The 23,930-nt window shown below is 37.7% G+C and overlaps 1 protein-coding gene across 2 annotated transcripts in view; it reads right to left on the bottom strand.

Annotated features, from left to right (window-relative positions):
* Window positions 1-363: 363 nt before the first annotated feature.
* Window positions 364-23,930, bottom strand: part of Adipor2 (adiponectin receptor 2) — an 83,412-nt gene continuing 59,845 nt past the window's right edge. For both annotated transcript variants that reach the window (XM_076853981.1, XM_076853980.1), the window contains exons 3-8: window positions 16,545-16,664; window positions 12,280-12,451; window positions 8,539-8,725; window positions 8,123-8,310; window positions 5,037-5,230; window positions 364-3,113 (exon numbers count right to left, since the gene is read on the bottom strand). In XM_076853981.1, the coding sequence (XP_076710096.1) occupies window positions 2,985-3,113; window positions 5,037-5,230; window positions 8,123-8,310; window positions 8,539-8,725; window positions 12,280-12,451; window positions 16,545-16,664 (990 nt within the window). In that variant the 3' untranslated portion in view covers window positions 364-2,984. The remainder of the gene's footprint in view (window positions 3,114-5,036; window positions 5,231-8,122; window positions 8,311-8,538; window positions 8,726-12,279; window positions 12,452-16,544; window positions 16,665-23,930) is intronic.

The raw sequence follows: 23,930 nt of genomic DNA, 5'->3' as shown, positions 1-23,930 counted from the left end.
TTATATTAGGTTCTTGTTGCTTTTATCTTGGGTAGTGCTGCAGTTCAAACCCAGGGCCACATTCATGCTAGTTAACCTGGTTCACGACTGAATTACATCCCAAGCCCCTAGGGTATTGTTTTTATAAACTTCCAACAATAAATTAAGAACTTCTTAGAATTAGCCTTCCTCTCTGTTCTAAACCTGGTCCAAGTTAGATGAAAGTCAGGAAAAGCAAGCAGGGCAGAAGCACACTTATTTGTGTATTTACGATGGGAAGTTTCTAAAACTTCCTAAACTTCAGTGTCTGAATTAAGGCTTCAAGGATATGCCAAGAGCTAAAGGAAGTAAGATGAAAAAATAGCAACAAAAATACAACAAAAGTTCATTTTCCATTTGGCTCTTTTTATTAGAGAAATTGAGAATACAGCAAGTAGGGAAATCCCATGGTGAGTGGAACCATCACAGATACCTTTCTGGAACCCCAACCTTCTATGATCTCCAAAAATGTGCTTTGTGGCTTCAGCGATTTGTAAGGGGGAGGGGAAAATACTGAAAAAGGCCACTATTTAATGGTGAAAGAATGAAGCTGTAGAGGTCCTAAACAGCCCAGGGCCAAAAAAGAAAATTAAAAATCTGCACAGAGCAAGCCAGCCTCTGACTGCTGAGAGTAAGGCATTCAGGCGCCAACCTGGTGAGTTCTCAGCGGGCACTGTAGGTCAAGTGCACATAGAGGCTATTGGTAGTGAGCTGCACGTGGACACACACACACAAGTGGGCATACACATACCCACACACATACACACCCAAAAGAGGGAGAGTTGACTGGATTACACATTGGTGGTGTTGGTTTCATGTTCCCTAAGGGTTTGTGCTATGTTGAACCAGAATCCTCCTGCTTTGGGGTGTGGGGTGACTGGGCCCAAAGACTGCTACTTCTCTGGGTGTTGTTACAGGGCTGCATCTCATACCCCCATACCCCAAAGCGCACGACCAAAGAGCAAGTCTGGCTTCTGATATGTGCTGTTGCTCCCAGGAAACTAAGTGAGCTTCCTTCCAGTTGGCCACTGTCCTGTTGAACTATTTTCTAAAGAAACAAATACTGTTCGTTCTGTCAGGCCCTTCATCCACTGAGTCTTTTGCTTGGGCCACCTAGGGCAGTGACCTTATCCAGAACCAAAACACTCCTATGTTCTTCCCAAGTTTCTGCACTGATTCTTTCTTCCTGGACCCCAGCTGTAGCTGGAGATTCACAGGGAAAGGAAGGCAGGGTGGGGACAATAACAAAACCCTACTGAACAAACCAGCCGTCCTTCTCATACTCCTAGACACCCCTTTGACAATGCCAGCCCCTCTGCCTTAGCACCTAAATGGCAGTTCTAATACCTACCACCCCCAGGATGTAACACACCCTCTTGAAGTCCTGGATGGCAGTAACCCGAGACCTGAGTGCTATTTTAGAGGTTCACCTGTGAGCCAAGATCAGAACACATATTGTCTAAGAACCGGATTCTTCCCTGCCACCACTCTCCCTGACACCATAACAAGGCAGCCCTGGGTCAAGAGCAATAGTTTTTCACTTCTAGTAGCAATTCAAAAACACAGACTTAAGGATTCTACCAGACTCACTAGCAATAACATGCCATTGCCTTCTAAACATGTCCCCCAGCAACATGGGGCTCAGTGATGCTGAAAATGCCACAGTGAGCGCTGGAGGCTTCTGCAGGCTTTCTTCAAAGACAACCACGGTGTCCGTCACACCAGGTTTACCAAGACCACACACCAGAGGCAAAACTCAACTTTTTTTCTGGTCTAAAGACAGGTTTCTTTCTCTACACAAATCAGAATCTCATCTGTGGCTGGCTCCACACCAGAACTATGATGCCAGGGAATAGGCAATTTTTATTTGCAGGATTTTTAATAGAAATTTACAGGGTGGTTCAGAGCTCCAATAGCAACTGCCACGCCTCTCAAGTCAGACCAAAACTACCACCAAGTTGAATGGGATGCCAGGAAGTGATCAGATGAGCCCCTGTGCTAACGTTCCCAGGGTTCCTCCACTGTCTCCACCAGTATCAAGAGCAGGACTAGCTGGCTCTTCTCTTTAGAAAGGGTCACTATAGGCCTACAAGACAACTTTTCAAATGATTGCCTTTTACCTAAACACATCTTGTCAGTCATTTATGTGCTGCTTCCACTGAAGAAACACACATCACTTCCTCCTACCTCTAATTCAGGATGCCCAAAGGCTATTGGAATTAAGAGTGATCAAGTGATCACTGGGCTTGGCTAATATCTCTGCCCCATTAGGGTCCAAGGTGTGCGTGTTGGCCTTTAGAAGGCATCCTGGTGCACCAAGACTGCTGCACATTCTGGGGCTACCATCTGATCTTCCCTCACTTTGTGCAAAATTGAAACAGTGTGTGGTACTTGCATGTTTCGTTCTATACAAAAATTCTCCCTCCCTCCCCAACCCTTATGTTTTAAACATTTATATAAATTCTTTAAACAGTAAGTTAGAAATCTTATTTACATTAATGTCTTTGTTCTCCCAAAAGAGCATCTAAAATCACACTCCCACCCCTTAATTGGATATAAATGTTCACCTAAATTGGACTGCACTGTTGTTTTAAAGAGAAAGGAAGAAGAGAGAATCACCAGCTAAACTGTTTCCCCATCTTCTACAAATAAATTATGATACGGATCAGAAGCCAGTTTGCCAAGGGTCTTGCAAAGCCCTCAATCAGTAGATCCCAAGAATAAGTCAGGGTATGGGCCATTCCTCCTTTTCTCCAAATTGATGCACTCCATCCTTTGAGGTATGATTTATTTTTGTTTTTCTCTTCTCAGTCGTGTACCACGCAGAGCCCTTGGGCCGTCACAAAGCCCATGAGGCTATCAAGGTTTTGGGGCTCCTCTGGTACTGGCATAAATGGCCAGTAGGGAGGCCTGCAGATGCTGCAGGCCTGGGTTCAGGGTAACAGTCCCTGGCTACCGGTAGGTAATCACAGTGCCTCCTCTTCAGTGCAGCCTCCGCCGATCATGAACCGGAACTCTTGCAGGTTTGAGACGCCATGGAAGTGAACAAAAGCTCCGGCAACCACAAAGATGTGAAAGAGCTGATGAGAGTGAAACTAGAGAGAGAAAAAAAAGAGGAGTGGTAAGAAAATTCTTAGGATCATTTAATCCTGGCTTATGCTAAGCAGAAGATATGGAATGGACATGACTGAGCTCAAATTCAAGGAGTCCACAGATCCTGATATACCATTAGGTATATCACATTCTGCTGAGTTAAAAGCCAGCTCTCCCCAAAGAAATTCAGGTTCTTCCACTAAGCTCTAGACATGAAAATCTGCATGTTAGAGTATTGGTGAACTTGGGAGCAAACAACATACAGAATGTCTTGCAATAAGACCACAAGGTTCCTAAGGATTCTTTGATATCCAGCAGCAGAATATGACCAAATACTTTTGTTCATGGACAAGAATATTAGAGCTGTGGTCATTTAAATGCTCTCTGTTAGAAAAACTAAAGAAAACTACCAGGATCTAGTAGAAAAGTTAAAAAAAAAAAAAAAAAAGTCCCTAGAGTTTATTACTTCAGTAGTAAGATTCTAGAACTATACAAACAATATATATATCAAAAGACTGGGTAAGCTGGGTATGGTGGCATATACCTGTAATCCCAGTGGCTCAGGAGGCCGAGACAGGAGGATCACAAGTTCAAAGCCAGCCTTAGTAAAAATGAGGTGCAACTCAGTGAGACCCTGTCTCTACAAAATAGGGCTGGGGATGTGGCTCAGTGGTTGAGTGCCCCCGAGTTCAATCCCTGCTAATACCCCTGCCCGCTCCTGCCCAAAAAAAGACTAAGTAAAGAGAGCCTCTTACTTTCCTATCAAGTCAGAAGCTGGTCTATAAGCACGTGATACTATTTAAATTTTACCTGTTCTGTTGAATGCTATTTCACATCTCAAGCTCGATGTGCTCAATAAGCATCACTTCAAAACCTACACTATTCTCTCATTATAGTCTCAAAATGAAAAAGCCCAGTGGCAAGGCAGTATTTACTAAGGGAAAGACACTGACTTGAGAAATAAATATATATATATATATATATATAAACTTTTAAAAAGTCATATCCCAAGAGATGTTTCCTAGAAACCAAAGGAGATTAATTTTCCCAAAAAGGCAGAAAGAAATAAAAATTATTCCATATCAATCTCAAAATCATAATGAGACAAAAAGGATAAATGAGCTAATTTGAAGGTCAAAAGCCTGCTTGAGTTCAGGATCATCTTCATTTTATAGATAGCTAAACTAAACTTTACAGTGATTACATAATCAGCTTAGTCTATAAAAATCAACAACAGCTAAGCCACAGAATTCTAAAGGTCAGATTTCATATTAAACAACACTCCAATTCCTTTTCTGTTAATTTCCCATCAATACCAGTCCCTTATATATTTTCTTTTCTCCTCCTCTTTTCTACTATCTTACTAACAACAGTCTAATTAACTAACTCTTCCTCCTCCTCCAACAATTCATACACACAATCTCCCCTTACAAATCACCAGGCTTTGATATTAAAAAGGACCTTAGTTAGTATATCTGGTCCCCAAAAAAGTCTTTGGCAAAAATCTGGTCCATAACCTTGTTTCACTAATGAGGAAAATGAGATTAAAGAATGGTTAAATGATTTTTCATGACAGAGTAGTTAACAGGATTGATTAGAACTAGCCTGATTCTACCACTTAATAGCCATGTGCCTTAGATAAGTCTTAATTTCCTAATCTGCAAAATGAAACTATAAATAACAGTTATAGAGCTAATGTATTAACTAAGTAACCCAAACACAGTACTTAGTACAGTGCTGGACACGAAATAAATAGGAATTGTTGTTACTTTTGCTCTCCAGAGAAACAACTAATGAGGGACAGAGTTAGGACCAGAATAAAAGTCTCAATTTTGAGTCTGAAACTTTTTTGATTTTATCACTTCCCAGTCTGCCAATAATCCACTAAGAGGTACACATGCTTGATTACCCCTGATTACACTTACCCAGATGTCACATTTGCCTGGAAAGAAGCGTTCAGGTATTCGGGCAGCATAGAGGGCAGCTCCTGTGATGTAGAGGCTGGCCATGAGCATTAGCCAGCCTATCTGCCCTATGGTGGCAGCCCTCAGGAATCCTTCTGAGATGACATAGTGTAAGGTGGGAATGATTCCACTCAAGCCTAAGCCCAAAAACACTCCTAGGAATAAGGAGAAGGGGGCGGGGGGGGGGGTGGATAAGAAGGAAGAGTCAATATTTCAGCACAGTACCATCTGTAAAACTGAAAATTCCAAGGTAAAATGCAACATTAGCTTCCTATTTTAAAGGAAAAGGAAGGTTCTTCAAACTCTGGAACACCATCACACAGATAACACAACTATGTGCTAAAGATATATTTACAAATGTAAGTAGCCTCCTGCTAAGTGAGGTTCAGCTTAGTAAGTGAGCAGAGACCAAGGGTTTAGAATCATGTTGCTATGTGCTTTAGAAAGGGATAGCTCTGAGAGTTTGTTTAAATTTCTCTAAATGCTGCCATTTTATAAACACAGCTTAAATATAGAGCATTATTTTCTCTTAGAAGCAACAGACATTCTGGGACTGGGGATGTAGCTCTGTGTTGAAAGTGCTTACCTAGCACTGGGTTCAACCCCAGCATATGTGTGTGTGTGTGTGTGTGTGTGTGTGTATCTCTCACACACACACAAAAGAGGAGGAGGAGCAGAAGCAACAAATAACACATTTTTAGGGTGGGGAGGCAATGAATGATCAAATAACCTGGTGAGGTGACAGCATAAAGCTAAAATACTTGTATTAGTAATCTAAATTTACGATCTAAAAATAGGTATTTAACATTTTTTAAAATGCCCTGAACAAATGGTCTAATATGTTAACAAGTAAGATGACAGATTAAAGAAGAGAAAGATATATACTTCTGAGAGCTCCCAAGCTCCCAAACAAGTACACCACTCTGTCAGAATGGCTATGGTGTGGTTCAGTATCATACTTCCCTAGCATGTGCAAGGCCCTGGGTTCACTCCCATACACTTTTGTCAGAATTACTCAGCATAGCCTACTAGCTTCAAAGTCATTTATCAAAAGTAGCACTTTTGGGGGCTGGTTTTGTGGCTCAGTGGTAGAGCACTCGCCTAGCACGAGTGAGGCCCTGAGTTTGATCGTCAGCACCACATTAAAATAAAGGTATTGTGTCCAACTACAACTAAAAAATAAATATTTTTTAAAAATAATAATAATAATAATGATAAAGTAGCACTTTTCAAACTTCTAGGTATGACCTAAGTCCTAAGATCAAGTAAGTACACACACATACAAATACATACATATATATACATTTAGGGTTGTAACAGAAAATGTCATGACCAAAAAAAGTTTCAAGTCTACTCATCTAAAACCAGTCTGAAACCTGTGTGTCAACAAAAGCAACACTCACTTGGGCAGCAACTGCTCCTACACTTTGACAAGACTTAAGAATGACCTTTACAACATAAGCTGTCATTGGTAAGCTTTCAACAGACAAGAAGCCCATTACTTAATTTGGATGTTAACAAATAAACTGCTGAGGTACAATAATACATGTAGGTGTATATATAAGATGCATACACATAAATAAAATGGGCATCTAAGTGAGGAGGAAAATAATAATGGGGATCTCACAAAATACAGGAATCAAAGAGACCTAAATTAAAACTATTTCCTACCTCTACTACTCTATAAAGAAAACAGTACCATGATCCAGTTCTTTCTCTACATACTAAGCACAGGCTGCTAATGGCCTTTCATTCTCTGAGACAAAGGCAAAGGAACTTGGTTCTTCTAACATATATAAATAGCAGAATGCTCAGCTCTACTCAGCAAAGAAGTTCTTATCTTATGTGCTCAGCAGGCTTAACACTGCAGAACTACTGAAGGGCTACTGAAGGCCAACCCTGACCACTGTTTATCTGCTCATAGAAGCGCTGGCTTTAAGGGAAAAAAAAAAAGGCAAAGTGTGGTGACAATGGTCATTAATATGAGGTTGATTTCTATTCTACTATCTTAAGGCATTTACCAGATCTTGAATTTTATTACTAAGTGGTTAAAAGAAAAGAAAAAAAAGAAAGATTGAAAGAAAAAATACTGCTTGTAATAATACTGTTTATTCAAACTCAAGAGGCACTGGGTTTTACAAAATTGAAGACACATCCATGGCTACAAGGAGGCCCAGTTCAATGGGAAACAAAAACCTCTCTGCTAACTCCATACTCCAACAAGAAGACTCAATCAAGATGCTAAGAGGCTTTTGAACTTCATCAGATGCCAATTAAACAGGCATTATCCTAAATATTAAAAGCTCCTTTATCCCTGTATCAGAAGAGATGGGTGGTGCTTACTTTCACATAACATGAGCTGTATAGGTGAAACCTTATTTATCCCAATGGCTTACAAAATATTTTAAAATAAAAATATACAATAAAACAAAAAACGAAAAACACAATAACAATTAGTCACTTAAAAAGTACACTAAACTGAAAGAATAAAAGAAATCATTACCTCATAAAGGCTGCAGAGCCTTCAAACCACCTTATGAAAAGTGTTTGGCCTCAAGTAAACAACACCTGAAACAGAGGACCTCACCCAACTCACCACTGTCCTCAACCCTGTGCCTTAAGAAAACCAGTGACCCTGAAAACAACCATGACTACTATATTAAAAGTTGTTCAACAACAAGAACTAATATTTATTCTTCTTTCATCATAAACAAAGCATAAGGCTTGTGTAATGGCAGAGTTTTGTGTGTGGTGGTTTTTTTCGGGGGCGGGGGGGGGGGGGTACCAGGGATTGAACTCAGGAGCACTGAATCACTGAGCCACATCCCCAGCCCTATTTTGTATTTTAATTAGAGACAGGGTTTCATTGAGTTGCTTAGTGTCTTGCCATTGTTGAGGCTGGCTGTGAACTCATGATCCTCCTCTGAACTCCCAGCCTCCTGAGCCATTGGGATTACAGGCATGCGCCACCACACCTGGCTAAAGGCAGAGCTTTAATCAATGACTGGTGAATGAATATCCAATGTAAAACCTCCTTATGGACTTACCTGCTCTTACTCCCCGATACTGAGGGGTGGCAAACATGTCCCACTGGGAGACAATGATGGCTGCAATGCCCAGCACACAGATGACAATCAAGTAGATGAAGCAAGGTTGTGGGTTACAGTAGAAAGAATAATAAAGCCAAGGAACAAAACTTCCCATAATTAGAAGAGCAATACCAGAATAATCCAGTCTAGAATTTAAAAAAAAAAATTATTCAATGCTAAAAATTACTGCCTGTTATAGGTCCCAATTAATCCCCAATAACATGAGCTATCAACAACTGAGGGCAAGTTGATTGCTTTAATTAAAAAAAAAAAAAAAAAAGTTCTCATCAGATGGTATCAAGAACAGATATCTTCTCCTAACCTTACACTGACTCTAAATCACTGATCAAACTATGGACCGTACAGATACTTACTTAGAGAAGAGCCGGGAGACCCCTTCTGAGTGGCAGTACACTGTGTGGAAGAGCCATGAAAACGAAAGGCAGAGAATGGCTCCCAAGAAAAATAACCCAAAGACCACCTTCTCTTGCAGAGGGGCTACAAAGGAGATATTTGGGCGAAACATATAAAAGATCCCCAGGCACAGGAAGAATACACAACCTAGGAAAAGAGTGAAGGAGACGAAGAAAATATTATTCTTCTGAAGAGACAGTGTTCTACACTAATTCTGCTTACAATCTTTCTCAGCAGCAATGATACCTGTATCAAAAGTTCCATAAGTTTTTTTCCAAGTTCATCCAAAATTTACTTTAAATATTGTTGATATCATATAAAATTTAGCTTCACAAATTGGGCATTACAGAACATAATAACTTAATCTAACAGCGTAATCCAAAAGGAAATCAGGTAATGCTGTTACTTCTTAGAACTGGCATGAAATTTCATTTATGAAATTTTTGGTATATACATACAGCCCAGCTATGAAAGGTCCTTTTTGTTTTCACTTTGAATTCCAACACCTCCAAATTCTGACAGGAAATTATAGCTTTCCTATACCAATAGCTGTCAAGAAGCACCATGCTGCTTCTCTGGTCCTTACAGAATGGTCCAGTAGGGACAGCAAAGTACCTACTCAGGGCATTTCATAACCAGTTCTTGAACTGTTCTCCACAGCAAGATACCATGTTCTTACTGCTTAGACCACTTACCACAAAGGTGGTCAGATATTTAGAAGTCAAACATTTGCTAAGTGATCCTGTTTTATCATTTTAACCTAAAAATTACTTCTGACTTAGATATCTCCAACAGATTTAATTGGATTTTTTTTCTTTCTCTAGTTTACTTTCACTATTCTTGCAGGCAAGAACTCAGAAGCACAGCAGAAATCAAATGTGTGATAAGAAATACAAGTCAAATGGAGTAAAGCCAGAAACTATATTATTACATTAATAATAATGTATAATTACCATCATTAATTCCAAAACAGATGGGAAAAGGATACACTCATATATTGTTGGTGGGACAGCAAATTGGTGCAACCATTCTGTTAAGCAGTATGAAGATTCCTCAAAACACTAGGAATGGAACCACCATTTGACTCAGTTATACCATACCTTGATATATATATATCCAAAGGACTTAAAATCAGCATACTACAGTGATGCAGCCACATCAATGTTTATAGCAGCTCAATTCAGAGTAGCTAAGCTGTGGAACCAACCTAGGTGCCTTTCAACAGATGAATGGATAAAGGTATTGTGGTATAGGTACACAAAAGAACATTACTCAGCCTTAAAGAATAATGACTTCGTGACATTCAATGGATGGACTTGGAGACTATTATGCTAAGCGAAATAAGCCAGTCCCCCAAATGTTTTCTCTGATAGGTGGAAGCTAACCTACAACAACTGGTGCGGGGTGGGGACAACAGAAGTTCATTGAATTAGACAAAGAGGAATAAAGGCAAGGGAGGGAGGATAGAAAAGACAGTGGAAAGAATCTGATGTAACTTTCCTAAGTACATGTATGAATACACCACAGTGAATCACAACATTGTGTACATCCATAAGACTATGATCCTAATTAGATAAGATATATTCCATGTCTATATATCAAAACAGATTCTGCTATCATGTATAACTAAAAAGAAAAATAAGGGCTGGGGATGTGGCTCAAGTGGTAGCGTGCTCGCCTGGCATGCGTGCAGCCCAGGTTCGATCCTCAGCACCACAAACAAAGATGTGTCTGCCGATAACTAAAAAATAAATATTAAAAAAAAAATTCTCTCTTTAAAAAAAAAAAAAAAAGAAGAAAAATAAAATGTTATTACTATATGTATTTAAAAAACACTTGTTATATATATTCCAAAACAGAAGTCCTGTACCTGCTGTCATTCCCTACTCTCTAGCCCCCTCAACCCCACCCTAGATAACCATTAATCTACTTTCTGCTTCTATGGATTTGCCTGCTCTGGACATTTCATGTACATGGAAGCATAAAATTATGTGGCCTTTAGTGGCTGGTTTCATTTACTTAGCAAATGTTTACAGGGCTCACTCTTTTAATATAATCTGTGTTTCATCCCCTTTTTTAAGGTCAAAAAAAAATATTCCACTGTTTTATATACCACATTTTGTTTATCCATTCATCAGCTGGTAGATATCTGAGTTGCTTCTACTTTTTAGCTGTCATGAATCATGATGCTATCAACTTCATGCACATATTTTTCTGTCAATGTGATTTTAATACCTAGGAGTGCGGTGTCTGGTAACTGTCTTTAACTTTTTGAAGAACCAACAAACTATTTTCCATAGGGCTGCCCCATTTTACATCTTACTGGCAATATAATATACAAATGTTCCAATCTTTCCATATTCCCCATCAAACTTATATTGCATTTCTTCTTTTTTTTTTAAAACCAGGGATTGAACTCAAGGGTGCTTAACCACTCAGCTACATCCCTAGCCCTTTTTTATCCTCCTGCCTCAGCCTTCAAAGCCACTGGGATTATTTTTCTTTTTCTCAATTACAGCTATCCTGGTAGGAGTGAACCAGTTCCTCAACACATTTCTCAATACATCTGATCTGTATGTCTTTATAAAAATGATGTCTCGGGCTGGGGATGTGGCTCAAGCGGTAGCGAGCTCGCCTGGCATGCGTGCGGCCCGTGTTCGATCCTCAGCACCACATACCAACAAAGATGTTGTGTCCACCGAAAACTAAAAAATAAATATTAAAAAAAGTTTCTCTCTCTCTCTCTCTCTCTCTCTCAAAAAAAAAAAAAAAAAAAAAAAAAGATGTCTCTCAGTTTTACCAATAAAGACAAACTGACTGTTCTTTAACAGTTCTTTTTACTAGACTCTTACCAGACATGATTTGCAAATATTCTCTCCCACTCTGTGGGTTGTCTTTTTACTTTTTCCTCTCCATACTGAGGATTGAACTATGCCCAGAGGCACTATGCCCCTGAATTATATCTCCATAACTGTTTTGTTGTTATTGTTTTTAAGAAAGGGTCTTTCTAAATTACCAAGGCTGGCCTTAAGCTTGAATCCTTCTGCTTCAGCCTCCCAATTGATCGGGATTAACAGTTATATGCAACCAGGTCCAACTTCTTTTCACTTTCTTAATCATGTTCTTTGACATAAACCAACTTTTTATTTTGATGAAGTTTAAATTATCTGGTTTTTTTTCTTCCTCTGTGCTTTGTCAATGCTAAGAAATTTGTCTAATCTAAGGTCACAAAGATTTATGTCTATGTTTTTCCCCAAGTTTTATAGTTTTAGCTCTGTGTTTAGGTCTTTGTTCATTTTTATTTATAGTGTGAGGTTAGGGTTCAACTTATTTTATACATGGCTATTTAGCTATCCTAGCAACATCTGCTGAAGACTATTCTCCCTCCTCCCCGCCCTTGCATTTAATATACAATCATGACGGGGAAAACATTATATTTCATTTTCTATTTTAAGCCAAATTAAATTTAACAGTGAATAAGTAATGACTGAAAAATCACCTTCATCTCTACTTATTGAAAAATATTGATAATATTCTAAAGATCTAGGAGAGAATAATGTGACTTAGTTGTAATAAAATCACAGTATGCCTCTGGACATAGTTCAATCCTCAGTGACAATACATTTTTAAGTTCTATCCTTACCCTCAAATACAAGATAATCAAGTGAATCACTAATTCATCTACCACTGATATTTCATACCTAAGAGATGTGTCCAGATGTTGCCTGTCTCAGTGTGTATTCTGAAAATGCTCTTAAAACAGGCCCGAAAAGAAGGCATAGGAGGCCGATGTCCATGTAAAAGGAAGTCATTATCCTTGAGCCAGTCTGGAAGCACATCATGAGGGATTACTCGCCATCGACCTTCCCATACCTGGAAGAAGAGTTATTGAACATCTTGTGATTTTAGTTGTCCTATTAGCAAAAACAGTCCCAAACAACTGTCTCTTTTACTGCATTGTTGTATGATGGGAAAAAAAATAATTTTTAAAAAGGCAAATATATGTGAAATATATAATGTCATATCCTGAATTCTTAAGACTGACAATTTTTTTTTCCTTAGGAAAAGGAAGGAGTTAAAAAAAAAAAATTATACAACATGCCCTAAAACAGCTTTACTTCAGTCTGAGTGAAGAACGGATGAGGAATCTAAGTTCCACCCATAAAGACCTTCCTTCATCTCCCATAACAGACTTCTGAAAAATTCCTGTGACATTAAATGACTTTTTATATTTATCTGTTGGGAAAAAAAGAATTGTATAGAATTATGCTTTTGTGCCTTTTGCTAAACTCTCCCCTGGCCCCCACTTCCCTTTACTCTTTCTTCTGTCTCCACCATATCAAATATGATGAAGTAGAAAAGAAACAGAGCACAGGGGTCAGAAAATCTTGGGTCTTGAGTATTAACTAAATTATATGAGCTTTAATCAATTATAAAATCTGCAAACTTCACTTTCCTCATTTATATATTGAGGAAAACAGTGTTTCACCACATAAGAAGGAAATCATGAGGATCAAACAAAAATGATACAAAAACTTCATAAATAAATTAGCAATCCCTAGTCCTTAATTATCCCTAGAAGCTATTACCTGTTTAAGAATTAGTGACTAGTTCCCCTTGCTCCTGCTAGAGAGACAGCAAAGAAGCTCCACTTTAACGGCCCTTCAATTCCCACAGCCCCCCTTTTCTTCTTTTTTCTGTTGTCCCTCTCCCTGATAGACAGAGGGATGGAGTCATTCCTCCTTAGAATGTCTATCAATTTCTGTAGTTGTTTTTTTACATTGTCTCTCAGGTCACAGAGCTCATACCACAACGATCACTTATCCAGAACTAAGTTGCTTCTGCTAGCCAGAAAGATGTAATGAAAATGCCAGGCATGTGGTTTACCTTACAGTTAATGTGGGCTCAGCAGTGCTTCCAGATTACTACCTTAAAGCAAGAATCCTGACTACAAATGAGCAGAGCTCACCGCCAAAGACTACCACTTCTTATCTCTGGGGGTCTTCTACAAAACAACATAGCTAAGCCACAGAAAGTTGGCTTTCCTTCTCTCTACTATGCAGAAAGATTGTCACCCAGCCGCTGTGCCCACAGCCATTTCCTGTTCTCTGCTCTTACCTCCTTATTAAGATCTACAAAAGAACTGACTATGCAACACCTCCTCTGACTCCAAAGGAAGTGAGAACTGCCAACTTAAGAACAAATATGACCCTCCTTTTTCTTTTTAAATACACATACACATTCACACACACACATTTTAGTTGGGTTCAATTTTTAGTACCACAAATAAATAAATAAAGGTCTATTTCAAATTCACAGGCTCAAGTGATCTTCCCAACTTGGCCTCACAAGAAGCTAAGATGACAGGCACCACCACACTTTGCTCTCCCCCAGATATTTTCAATCCACAGCTGGTTGAATCCATGGACATGAAACCCATGGATAAAAAGGGTTGGCTGCATCACCACTTGTAAAAGTGGCTGTATTATGAGATCTTCCACAGGAAGAGACAAAGATCAAGACACTGAATTTTTAATATCTATTTTGAACTTGGGAAAAATAATTATTGTGTTTACACAATAATTACCTTATAAAATTTTGCGGCTTATTTTAGTTTCAGCAAATTTTATTTTATATTGTTTATTAGTCACATATGCATTTAATGCCAGAGTGATTTGTCCCATTGTTTCTAACATTCTAGTGGTCTAAACACTGAGCCAAAGAGCAATACTACTTCCTTAATTATACTTTATTTGGTGACATATTTAACAGATACTATATACCCTCACTCGCAACTTCAAATTATATACTGCCAACACAAATAGGCAACCTTTACTCCCTGGGATAAAACAATAGACAAAAGATTTATTTATAAGCTTGACAACGATACTGCCTCTATCAAACATCTCAGCAATGGTCCACTGGGTTTATACTTGACCCTAAAACATACATGCATATACACACCAATTTTTTTCCACTACCTATGGCACACCTCCTATTCCCACACAAACCTGGCTATGCTGGTAAAATAGCAAAAATCAAAGTCTGCAAAAAGAGATCAGATCAAACTTGGAAACTTTAAAGACAAAATTACTTACTTCCCCCAAAAGGGAAGGTAACACCAGCAAAGCCAAAGCACACCTCATTTTAAACTGTCTCTGTTTACTTGTTTCCAGTTCAAGAAACAGAATCTTACTGTCGGTAGACATGGCCAGTTTTCAAGCCTGGTCAGTTGCCCTGCCACAGCAAGGTACAGTGACACTGGAACACCATGTAACAGGATGCCTAACTGCTCTCACAAACAGATTGGTAGAAGATAAGGGAATGGAAATAGTTTTTATACCCAAACATTTTTCTTCAGTAACTCACATGTAGCATGCAAATGCCCATCCTATCTATTCTCCCATTAGCTATTAAATTTTTAAGTTTTATTTGCTTTATCCTTTGTTCAGTTCAGAAAGAGAACAAATGGCAGTCAAGTATCCCAACTGCTCTATAAATATTAAAACTCCCCAATGGCTAAGACACTAACTATATGACTTGAAGAGATTTCTTCACATCAGAATCATTTTTTGAAAAACAAAATGTATCTATTTTATTTCTTTGTGTTAATTCTCCTGAGACAGTGATCACAATGAATTTATTGTTTTGCTTGGCTTTTTCTGTCATCAGTTTTTAAACACTGACTAAAATGTGCAGGGTTCTATGAGACCTACAAATGTTTATATTTACCCTCAACCCCCACCCCCAGCATTTAGGCTGGAGGGGTTATCTATGTTAAAATCATAACATTCTCTTCTCATCCCTAGCCCAATATATAGTATTCTAAGTCAACCGGTCTCAATTATTTTCAGCATCACTGTGAATGCAGGAAAACCTAAATTTAGTTTTCAGAATCTAATCTAATCTGCCTGTAATCCCAGTGGCTCAGGAGGCCAGGACAGGAGGGTCATAAACTCAAAGCCAGTCTCAGCAATTTAGCAAGGCCTTAAGCAACTTAGTGAGACCTTGTCTCAATATAAAAAATTTTTAAAGGGCTGGGATGTGGCTCATTGGTAAAGCATCCCTGGGTTAAATCCCCAGTGTCTACCTCCAACCCCCCAAAAAGTTGTGGTTTCAGGGAAGGGAAAATAGGGGAGCCAGGGATTGAAATGGAGTAAATTAAATTCCATGACTTTGTCAAAATGAACCCAACTATTATTATATACAATTATAATGGACTAATAAAAGAAAAAAAGTTGTGGTTCATAAAACCCATGAAAAGTTACACTTCATAAAATTTTATCTCTGAATAATTAAAAGTTCTCTTTAAATGTTTAATAAGTGGATTTATACATACATACCCATACACCTGCCAAGGTCCTTGCTGATTAATCAAGTACCTATTCATTCACCAGTGTCCCTATTTCTCTAAGGAAGCAAACACAATTCTAGTTACCATTTTAGGGGGAAAAAAAAAACAAAAAACAAAATTATTCCTAACAGAGTCAGCCAATGGATTGAAAGAAAGGCCGCAGAGACAGAAAATATACCAGCTGAAAACTGGAAAATTTCAATCTCAAAAGTAGTCTGATTGCCCATCAAATCCCTAGAAAGAAAAATGTTTCCTATCCTAACAGCAGAGTACATTTATTTTAATACAGCATTTGAATATCTACCACTTCCAACTTGGTTTAATCTTATCTAATCAACAAGACCTTTACTTTGCTAAACTCTTATCAGGAAAAGTTTGTTTCCCAAATGGATATTCTAGTTTTATCAGAACTTTTATCAAGGCTGCTATAGGCAAACAAATGCATTGTTAAGAGACAGCCTCCAATCCTTATCTTACCAGAGGTTTTTTCCAAAGTAAACCAAAGGTCAAAGTACTACCCCCTTTGTTGTTGTTTTTTTGTTGTTGTTTTTTTTTTTGGGGGGGGGGTGATGGTAAAGCATAGAAAATAGAGCATAGAAACCACAATCTTACCTTACAAACAAACTCTTCCATTCTTTCCATAGCATGATGGGCTTGCAAAAGAGGGGACATGCCCATAAACCCTTCATCCTCCTGAGAAGTGTCATCATTGCACTCTTGTTCCTCAGAGCTCTGCAAGGCAATCACAGGAAAAAAAAGTAAATAAGAGACTTAGGAGCCAAAATGGCACAACACAGTTTGCTTGTCAAATTAAGATTAAAAAAAAAACTTAAGAACAGTAAGTCAAGTCAGTTTACTATAGCATCATCAGTACTAAAAATAAACAGTATTGGGGCTAGGATTGTGGCTCAGTGGCAGAGCACTTGCCTCGCACGAATGAAGCGCTGGGTTCAATTCTAAGCACCACATGAAAATAAATAAATAATGGGCTGGGGTTGTGGCTCAGTGGTAGAACGCTCACCTAGCATGTTCGAGGCCCTGGGTTCAATCTCCAGCACCATATAAAAACAAATGAAGGTTCTATGTCCAACTACAACTAAAAAATAAGTATTAAAAAATATTTAAAAATAAATAAAATGAAGGTGTTTGTCCATCTACAACTAAAAAAAAAAAAAAATTTTTTTAAAAAAAAGAACAGTGTCAAATTTTCTGACAGATAAGTGAACTTATCTATTACATCATCATCCCTGTTTGTTTCAGTATCAAATTCTTGGAGGAGATTTACTGGATTCTTTTTTGGTTTTAAGATTTTCACAGATCACATAATATTATACTAAGAAGAAAATCAAGACTCCCACCTGGTACATCTAAAATAAGTAGTAGGCACTCTACCACTCAGCTACAATCCCAAATGCCAAATAAATGCCCAAAACAGAGGAAAGGGCTCCATATAGGTCATCAAACTTAATTCTCATAACCATCTTTTTATTACTTAAGTATTCTTATCCCCATTTAACATATAACCTTAGTCAGGCACAGTGGCATACACCTGTAATCCAGGTATGAGGATCATGAATTCAAAGCCAGCCTCAGCAATTTAGGAAGGCCATAAGTAATTTAGGGAGATCCTGTCTCAAGATAAAAGGGCTGAGGATTTGGCTCAAAGGTAAAGAGGCCCAGGGTTCAATCCCCAGTACCTCTCCTCCCCTCCAAAACACAAACCATGCATAAGAACATTAGAGAAGGAGGTTAAATAAGTTGTCCAAGGTTAAAACTAGTCAAGTAGAAAAGTTAAAAAAAAAAAAAAAAAAAAATCCAAAACCCCAGTGTCTTTCCACATTCTAAAGAAAATTTTGTCCAGGAACATGGAGCAAAAAGTAACAATCTAATAATGATTTAAATCACTAAAATGAAGATTTCTGTTTCTAGACCAAGCTTATAGTTTAGATAGAACAATAAAAGGGAAATGGACAAAAAGGCGACTTCTAACCACAAATATGAAGGGTTTTTATTAGAAGTCACTCAAACTTTCTAAGCCTCAAGTTTCTCACTTATATAGCCTCCTACATCTCTCAAATTCTGATACTATAATTCAATGAATAATGATAGTGTAAGAACTGGAATTCCATATCTAACCAAAAATTCTGCTAGATAAACAGTGCTGCTAACCATGATTACATGAAGAAAGTTGGGGGTGGGGGGTGCACCTGGGGTTGTAGTTCAGTGGTAGAGTACTTGCCTAGTATGTGTGAGGCACTGGCTTCAATTCTCACCACCACATAAGTTTATTTATATACACACACACACATATACACACACACAAATAAAGGTCCATTGGCAATTAAGAAGAGAAGAAAATTATCTTCTATCCCTGATCAGAAAACTATTAAGAATAAACACACAGAAGCAATAGGGAATCTACCACAGCACTCAAATTTGAACCTATTTTTTTTTAAAAAAAAGATTTTATTCCTTTCTTCACTTTGTAAAATATTAGCTTGAGGCTGTTACATAGCATGTTATATTTACACGCCCAAACTTTGACTTTAGGAAAAGAATATATTCTCTAATAAAACACATACTGTCTTTGATTACCTAAAATGTGCCCAACTATCCTTTATACTTCCTGTTTTAAATACTTCCCTAACTTCCTTTCACCTGGTATTTCTCAACCTTTCTTTCATTACCACTTCCCCCACCCCAGGAACATTTTTAGATTGTTTCCCCCTATCCTATTCCCATGACACTTTAAACACAAACACATATCTGTACATGGTATTCCTGTGGAGGACTAAATTCCTTGTAATATTTAATAGTTTTTCACTCTTCCTCAGACCAAGGACCAATTTTCAGACAATGCACACCCTACCTAACCCATAGGAACTGTCTCCTCTTCTAAATTTCCTCAGCATGTATAAGTCTGTGTCTTTCACTGGCCAATTAATGAGTATCTATCTAATTAGACTCTTTTTTTTGTTGTTGTTAACTTCTACTATTTTATTTAACATTGGATAAAATTTTACTTTTTTAGACCAAAATTAGGTCAGGTATCTGCTTGTCTTCTTCCCCATATATGGTGGTTTAATTAATGAATGCTTTAAAGAGTGTGCCTAATTAAATGTAAAATGATGAAGTCCCATTAAAACATGAATTATATGAAAATAGGCAACAGCCTGAAATAATCAGACTAATTTTAAAATATAAAGTTATATAAAATATAAAATAGCTCAAATATGTATGTGTATTCAACATGTATAACAAACAAGGATTTGATTTTTATTGCCATGCAAATAAATTGTGTCAGCAGTTTCAAAGCCATAAATAAACCAGGCACAATTTGGTGTTCCTGTAATCCCAGCTACTGGAGTGTGTGAGACAAAGGGATGCAAATTCGAGGCTAACCTCAGCAATTTAGTGAGACCTTATCTTGAAATTTAAAAAAGGACTGAGGATGTAGGTCAGTTGTAGAGTACCCCTGGGTTCAATTCACAGTACCAAAAAAAAACTAAACTATAAATGAGCACATGCGATACAATCATAGTTCAATGTTTCCCTTATTTGTAAAATCTGCAAAGAGTCTGAAATGTCAGTGGGACTGCTTAAACTTAGTAATTCTGAGATCAGGATATGTGCAATTGGATCAACAGAGGATTACTGATAGGAAAAAATAAACTAGCCTCACTGGCAAGAGAAAGAACAATTCACACACACAATCTTCCCTTACAGACTTGGATGAAGAAAACTTGCAGATTGGGCACTTGGGGGCAGAAGGAACCAAAATTGAACTCAGGGGCACTCGACCACTGAGCCACATCCCCAGGCCTATTTTTGACAAGGTCTCACTGAGTTGCTTGGCACCTCACTTTTTGCTGAGGTTGGCTTTGAACTCACAATCCTCCTCTCTCAGCCTCCTGAGCCTCTGGGATTACAGGTGTGCACATCACTCTGGGCTGTTATGAGCACCTTTTTAAATAGGTACTCTCTACAAAGAGAGATTGATTAATAGATCAACCAAAGTGATAGGAAGAGAAGAGGAATCATGACATTACTACTAAGGAAGAAACAACTTTTGTGTCCTTAGTGGTGCTAATAAATTTTTGTTGAAAGTAAATAAAATTATATTAAGAATGCAGGATGTATTATCTGGGATGAACACTGTTTATTAAGAAAGTTTTAGCCAGGCATAATGGCACTTGCCTGTAATTCCAGTGGCCCCAGAAACTGAAGTAGGAGGATCACAAGTTTGAGGCCAGCCTCAGCCACTTAGCAAAGCAAAAAGCAATTTACTGAGGACCTGTCTTAAAATAAAAACGGATTGAGGATGTAGCTCAATGTGGTTAAGTGCCTCTGGGTTTAATTCCCAGTAATCCCCCGCCAAAAAGCATAAAATGACTTGCAATAATGGATTAAGAGTGAATTTAGCCCAGACTGTAATCCTAGCAACTTGGGAGACTGAAGAAAGAGGATCGCAGGTTCAAGGCCAGTCTCAACAACTAAGCAAGAACCCATCTCAAAATAAAAAAGAAAAAGGGCTGAGGATGTAGCTCAGTGACAAAGCATCCCTGGGTTAAATAGGAAGGAAGGCTGGCAGGCAAGCATCTAGTGGGGTAGAGTCCAGGACAATGTTAAACATTCTACAATGTACAGGATGGAGAGTTCCCTGCAATAAAAAACTATCCGGTCAAAAAGTCAACAGTAGTTGAGAATCCCTAATCTGAAAGAGAGTTCTATATACCATGAATTATATATGCCACAGCTCAACATTATGTGTTCACATCAGGAAAAAAAAAGTATTGCATTTGTTCAACATATTTAGAAAGTATTCATTAAGCAGGTACTGTGTTAAAAGATAAAATGACCCTGAGGTTAAATGATCTGTTTAAAGTCAGACATTTAGAAAATAACAGAATTTTATGTTTAAATTCATGTCCATATATGTAATTCCAGTTTTCGCACCATTTCCTAGCTATGAAACTGCTCAATTGGATGGGCAGAGGGTAACTGATATTTGACCAACACACACAGGCAGGCCTTGCTTGCTTGGTATTTTAGTGTAGGATAGTAAAATTAATCAATCGTGAGGGGAAAAAACAAAAAACATGCAAAGCACTCAATAATCAATGAAAAACTACTATCTCATGACCTTAAAAAGTTTTGCCAGAACTTGAAAAACTGTCAGTTTCAAATCTACAATGGGAAAAAAAAAAAAAACAGTAAAACTATTTATGGGTGTTCTATAAAAATTATCAGGAATGGGCTAGGGATGTGGCTCAAGTGGTAATGCGCTCGCCTGACATGCGCGGGGCGCTGGGTTCGATCCTCAGCACTATAAAATAAAATAAAAAAGATGTTGTGTCCACCGAAAACTGAAAAATAAATATTAAAAAATTCTCTCTTCTCTCTCTTAAAAAAATTATCAGGAATAGTTTGAAAAATGCTTGCCTTCTCATATAATTTATGATTTTAAGTGAACATCTTTTCTACCTCTTGGCAAACTGTCACACTCCTTTCTAGGTTTAGGTAATTTTACTATTTGCACTTTCAAGGCACAAAATATCTTTAGAGATTTCTTTAATGTTTTTGCCAGCAAACATTTTACTCATTTATGTTGGCAAGCTTGCCTTCATTAAATTCTTCTGTCTGCTTATTTAGATTTCTTAAATGACAGCCAAGTCAACATTCCCACAGGCCCCTAGATGTTCTATAGCTCCATTATGTTTGATTTAGCTTCCTTCTCAGTATTATCACTTTGACTTCTGTACTTCACTTTTACTTTTGTGGGCCAATTCCCTCCTTTTACTATTCATTTTTGTTTATAAAGCCATTGGAGTTTATTATTGAGAGACAAGGAAGCAATACAATAATATACTTTGTTATCTGTGCAGTAACTGCATTTTCAGATATGCAATAACCTGTCAATGACAGACTTGGAAAGAAGAGATGTGATTGGTACCTGATCAAGATGTGTACCTATTACCTGCATAGCAACCTGCAGATTGAAAAGCCAACTGAAAAGTTTTGTATTTTATGCAGCTATTCATATTAAATATACCATGACAACTGAAAGTTGAACCATGCTGACGAGCCAAACTATAACAGAAACTCATGCATATTAAAACTTTGCAAAGCACGGGCTGCCTATAAGCATGCATGTTCTTCTTTCATCTATTACAACTGCACTTTCTATTCCTAATCATACTTCTACAAAAGCTAATTCGAATTCAACAGAATGCCAATCTGTGTCAAGAATAAGAATTTACCCATGAATTTCTAAGCTGTAACTATGCTTATCAGTATTTTTATCAATAAATGTTACCAATGATTATATCTCTAGTGGTCCTATGTATGAAATAAAACAATATAAAACTGGTGATCAGACATAAATGTTTCAATAAAGACAAAGTTTCACACATTCCAACATGTCAGCAAAATTTCAGAATTTTTATAAGAGTATGTTTCTTTTTGGGGGGCAGGGGGATACCAGAAATTGAACTCCAGGGGCACTCAACCACTGAGCCACATGCCCAGCCCTATTTTGATTTTATTTAGAAACAGGGTCTTACTGAGTTGCTTATTGCCTCACTTTTGCTTTGGACTCTCAATCTTCCTGACTTAACCTCCCAATGGGCATCTTGAAGAAGTCAATGCTGACTTACCATATAAAGACATTTTAATATTTAATATTTCCCCTCCTACATTCAATGAAGTCCACCTGTGATGACTCTGATGATTCATACAAAGTACAACTTTAAATAATAATTTTCTAGAGTATGTTTACTACCAAAGTTTGATGGAACTGTCCAATTAAAAAAAAATCATACAGAGAACCATACTGATAAAGAAGAAAGGTCTTCAAGTTGGGCTGGGGATGTGGCTCAGTGGTTGAGTGCCCCTGGAGTTCAATTTCTGGTATCCCCCTGCCCCCAAAAAAGAAACATTCTCTTATAAAAACTCTGAAATTTTGCTGACATGTTGGAATGTGTGAAACTTTGTCTTTATTGAAACATTTATGTCTGATCACCAGTTTTATATTGTTTTATTTCATACATTGGACCACTAGAGATATAATCATTGGTAACATTCATTGATAAAAATATCAAGCAGATAAATGCTCAATAGGTACTTACAAACCTATTGAGCATTTATCTATTTGAGCCCAACTCAGTTTAACAAATATTAGATGAATAGCTAGGTATGGTTGTGCACACCTGTAATCTTAACAACTTGGGAGACTTAGTTAGGCAGGAGGACCACAAGTTCAACATTAACCTGGGCAATTTAGAGAAACTCTGTCTCCAAAAAGGGGGAGGGGGGGGGATAAAATGTAGCCTTTACCTTCCATGGGGCTCATTCTAAAAAGAGGCTGAATTAGCTATGTAAATGGTTATCAGAGAAATAAGATATAGCTAGTTCAAAGACAGAAAAAGCAAAAGTACCACTTCAGAAAGAAGCTTCAGATGCAATGGGAGGAACAGCGAAACATAAATGATATACTAAAACACAAGGTGAAGTTAGTACACAAAGTGTCACAACCATACTACCATCTATCACCCACAATTAAAAGAAAAGGGTCATGAAATAAAATACACAGGACTAGGGAAAGCACATCTTTGATTAAAATTTGTCTGCCTTTATAGACATTACTGAGAACTGAGACCCTCTATGTTATGAGGACTAAAATCTAAGGTCCCTATGTTAGTGTAACTTTATTATTTGATTCAGAAGATTCTTACTTCAGAAAGTAGGGTGCAAACCTGTAAATAACTTCACAATCAGCTTAAGGAATATCTTAAAAATTCATTTAACTGAATAATAAACTGCTCAACCAGATCCTTAGGACAATAAATTGTTCAACTGGGCAAATCTGGTTACTTATCAAACAAATCAAGATTTAAGTAGACTTCTTCATGAAAATAAAAGTATGTGACCAAAAGAAAAGAGTCTATTTACAAGTTAGCTTTCCCTTAATAAACTAAAATACAGTGGTACTCCTTAATT

The sequence above is a fragment of the Callospermophilus lateralis genome, chromosome 4 (assembly GCF_048772815.1).
Source record: "Callospermophilus lateralis isolate mCalLat2 chromosome 4, mCalLat2.hap1, whole genome shotgun sequence".
Taxonomy (NCBI): Eukaryota; Metazoa; Chordata; class Mammalia; order Rodentia; family Sciuridae; genus Callospermophilus; species Callospermophilus lateralis.
This window is presented reverse-complemented; position numbering and strand designations above follow the sequence as displayed.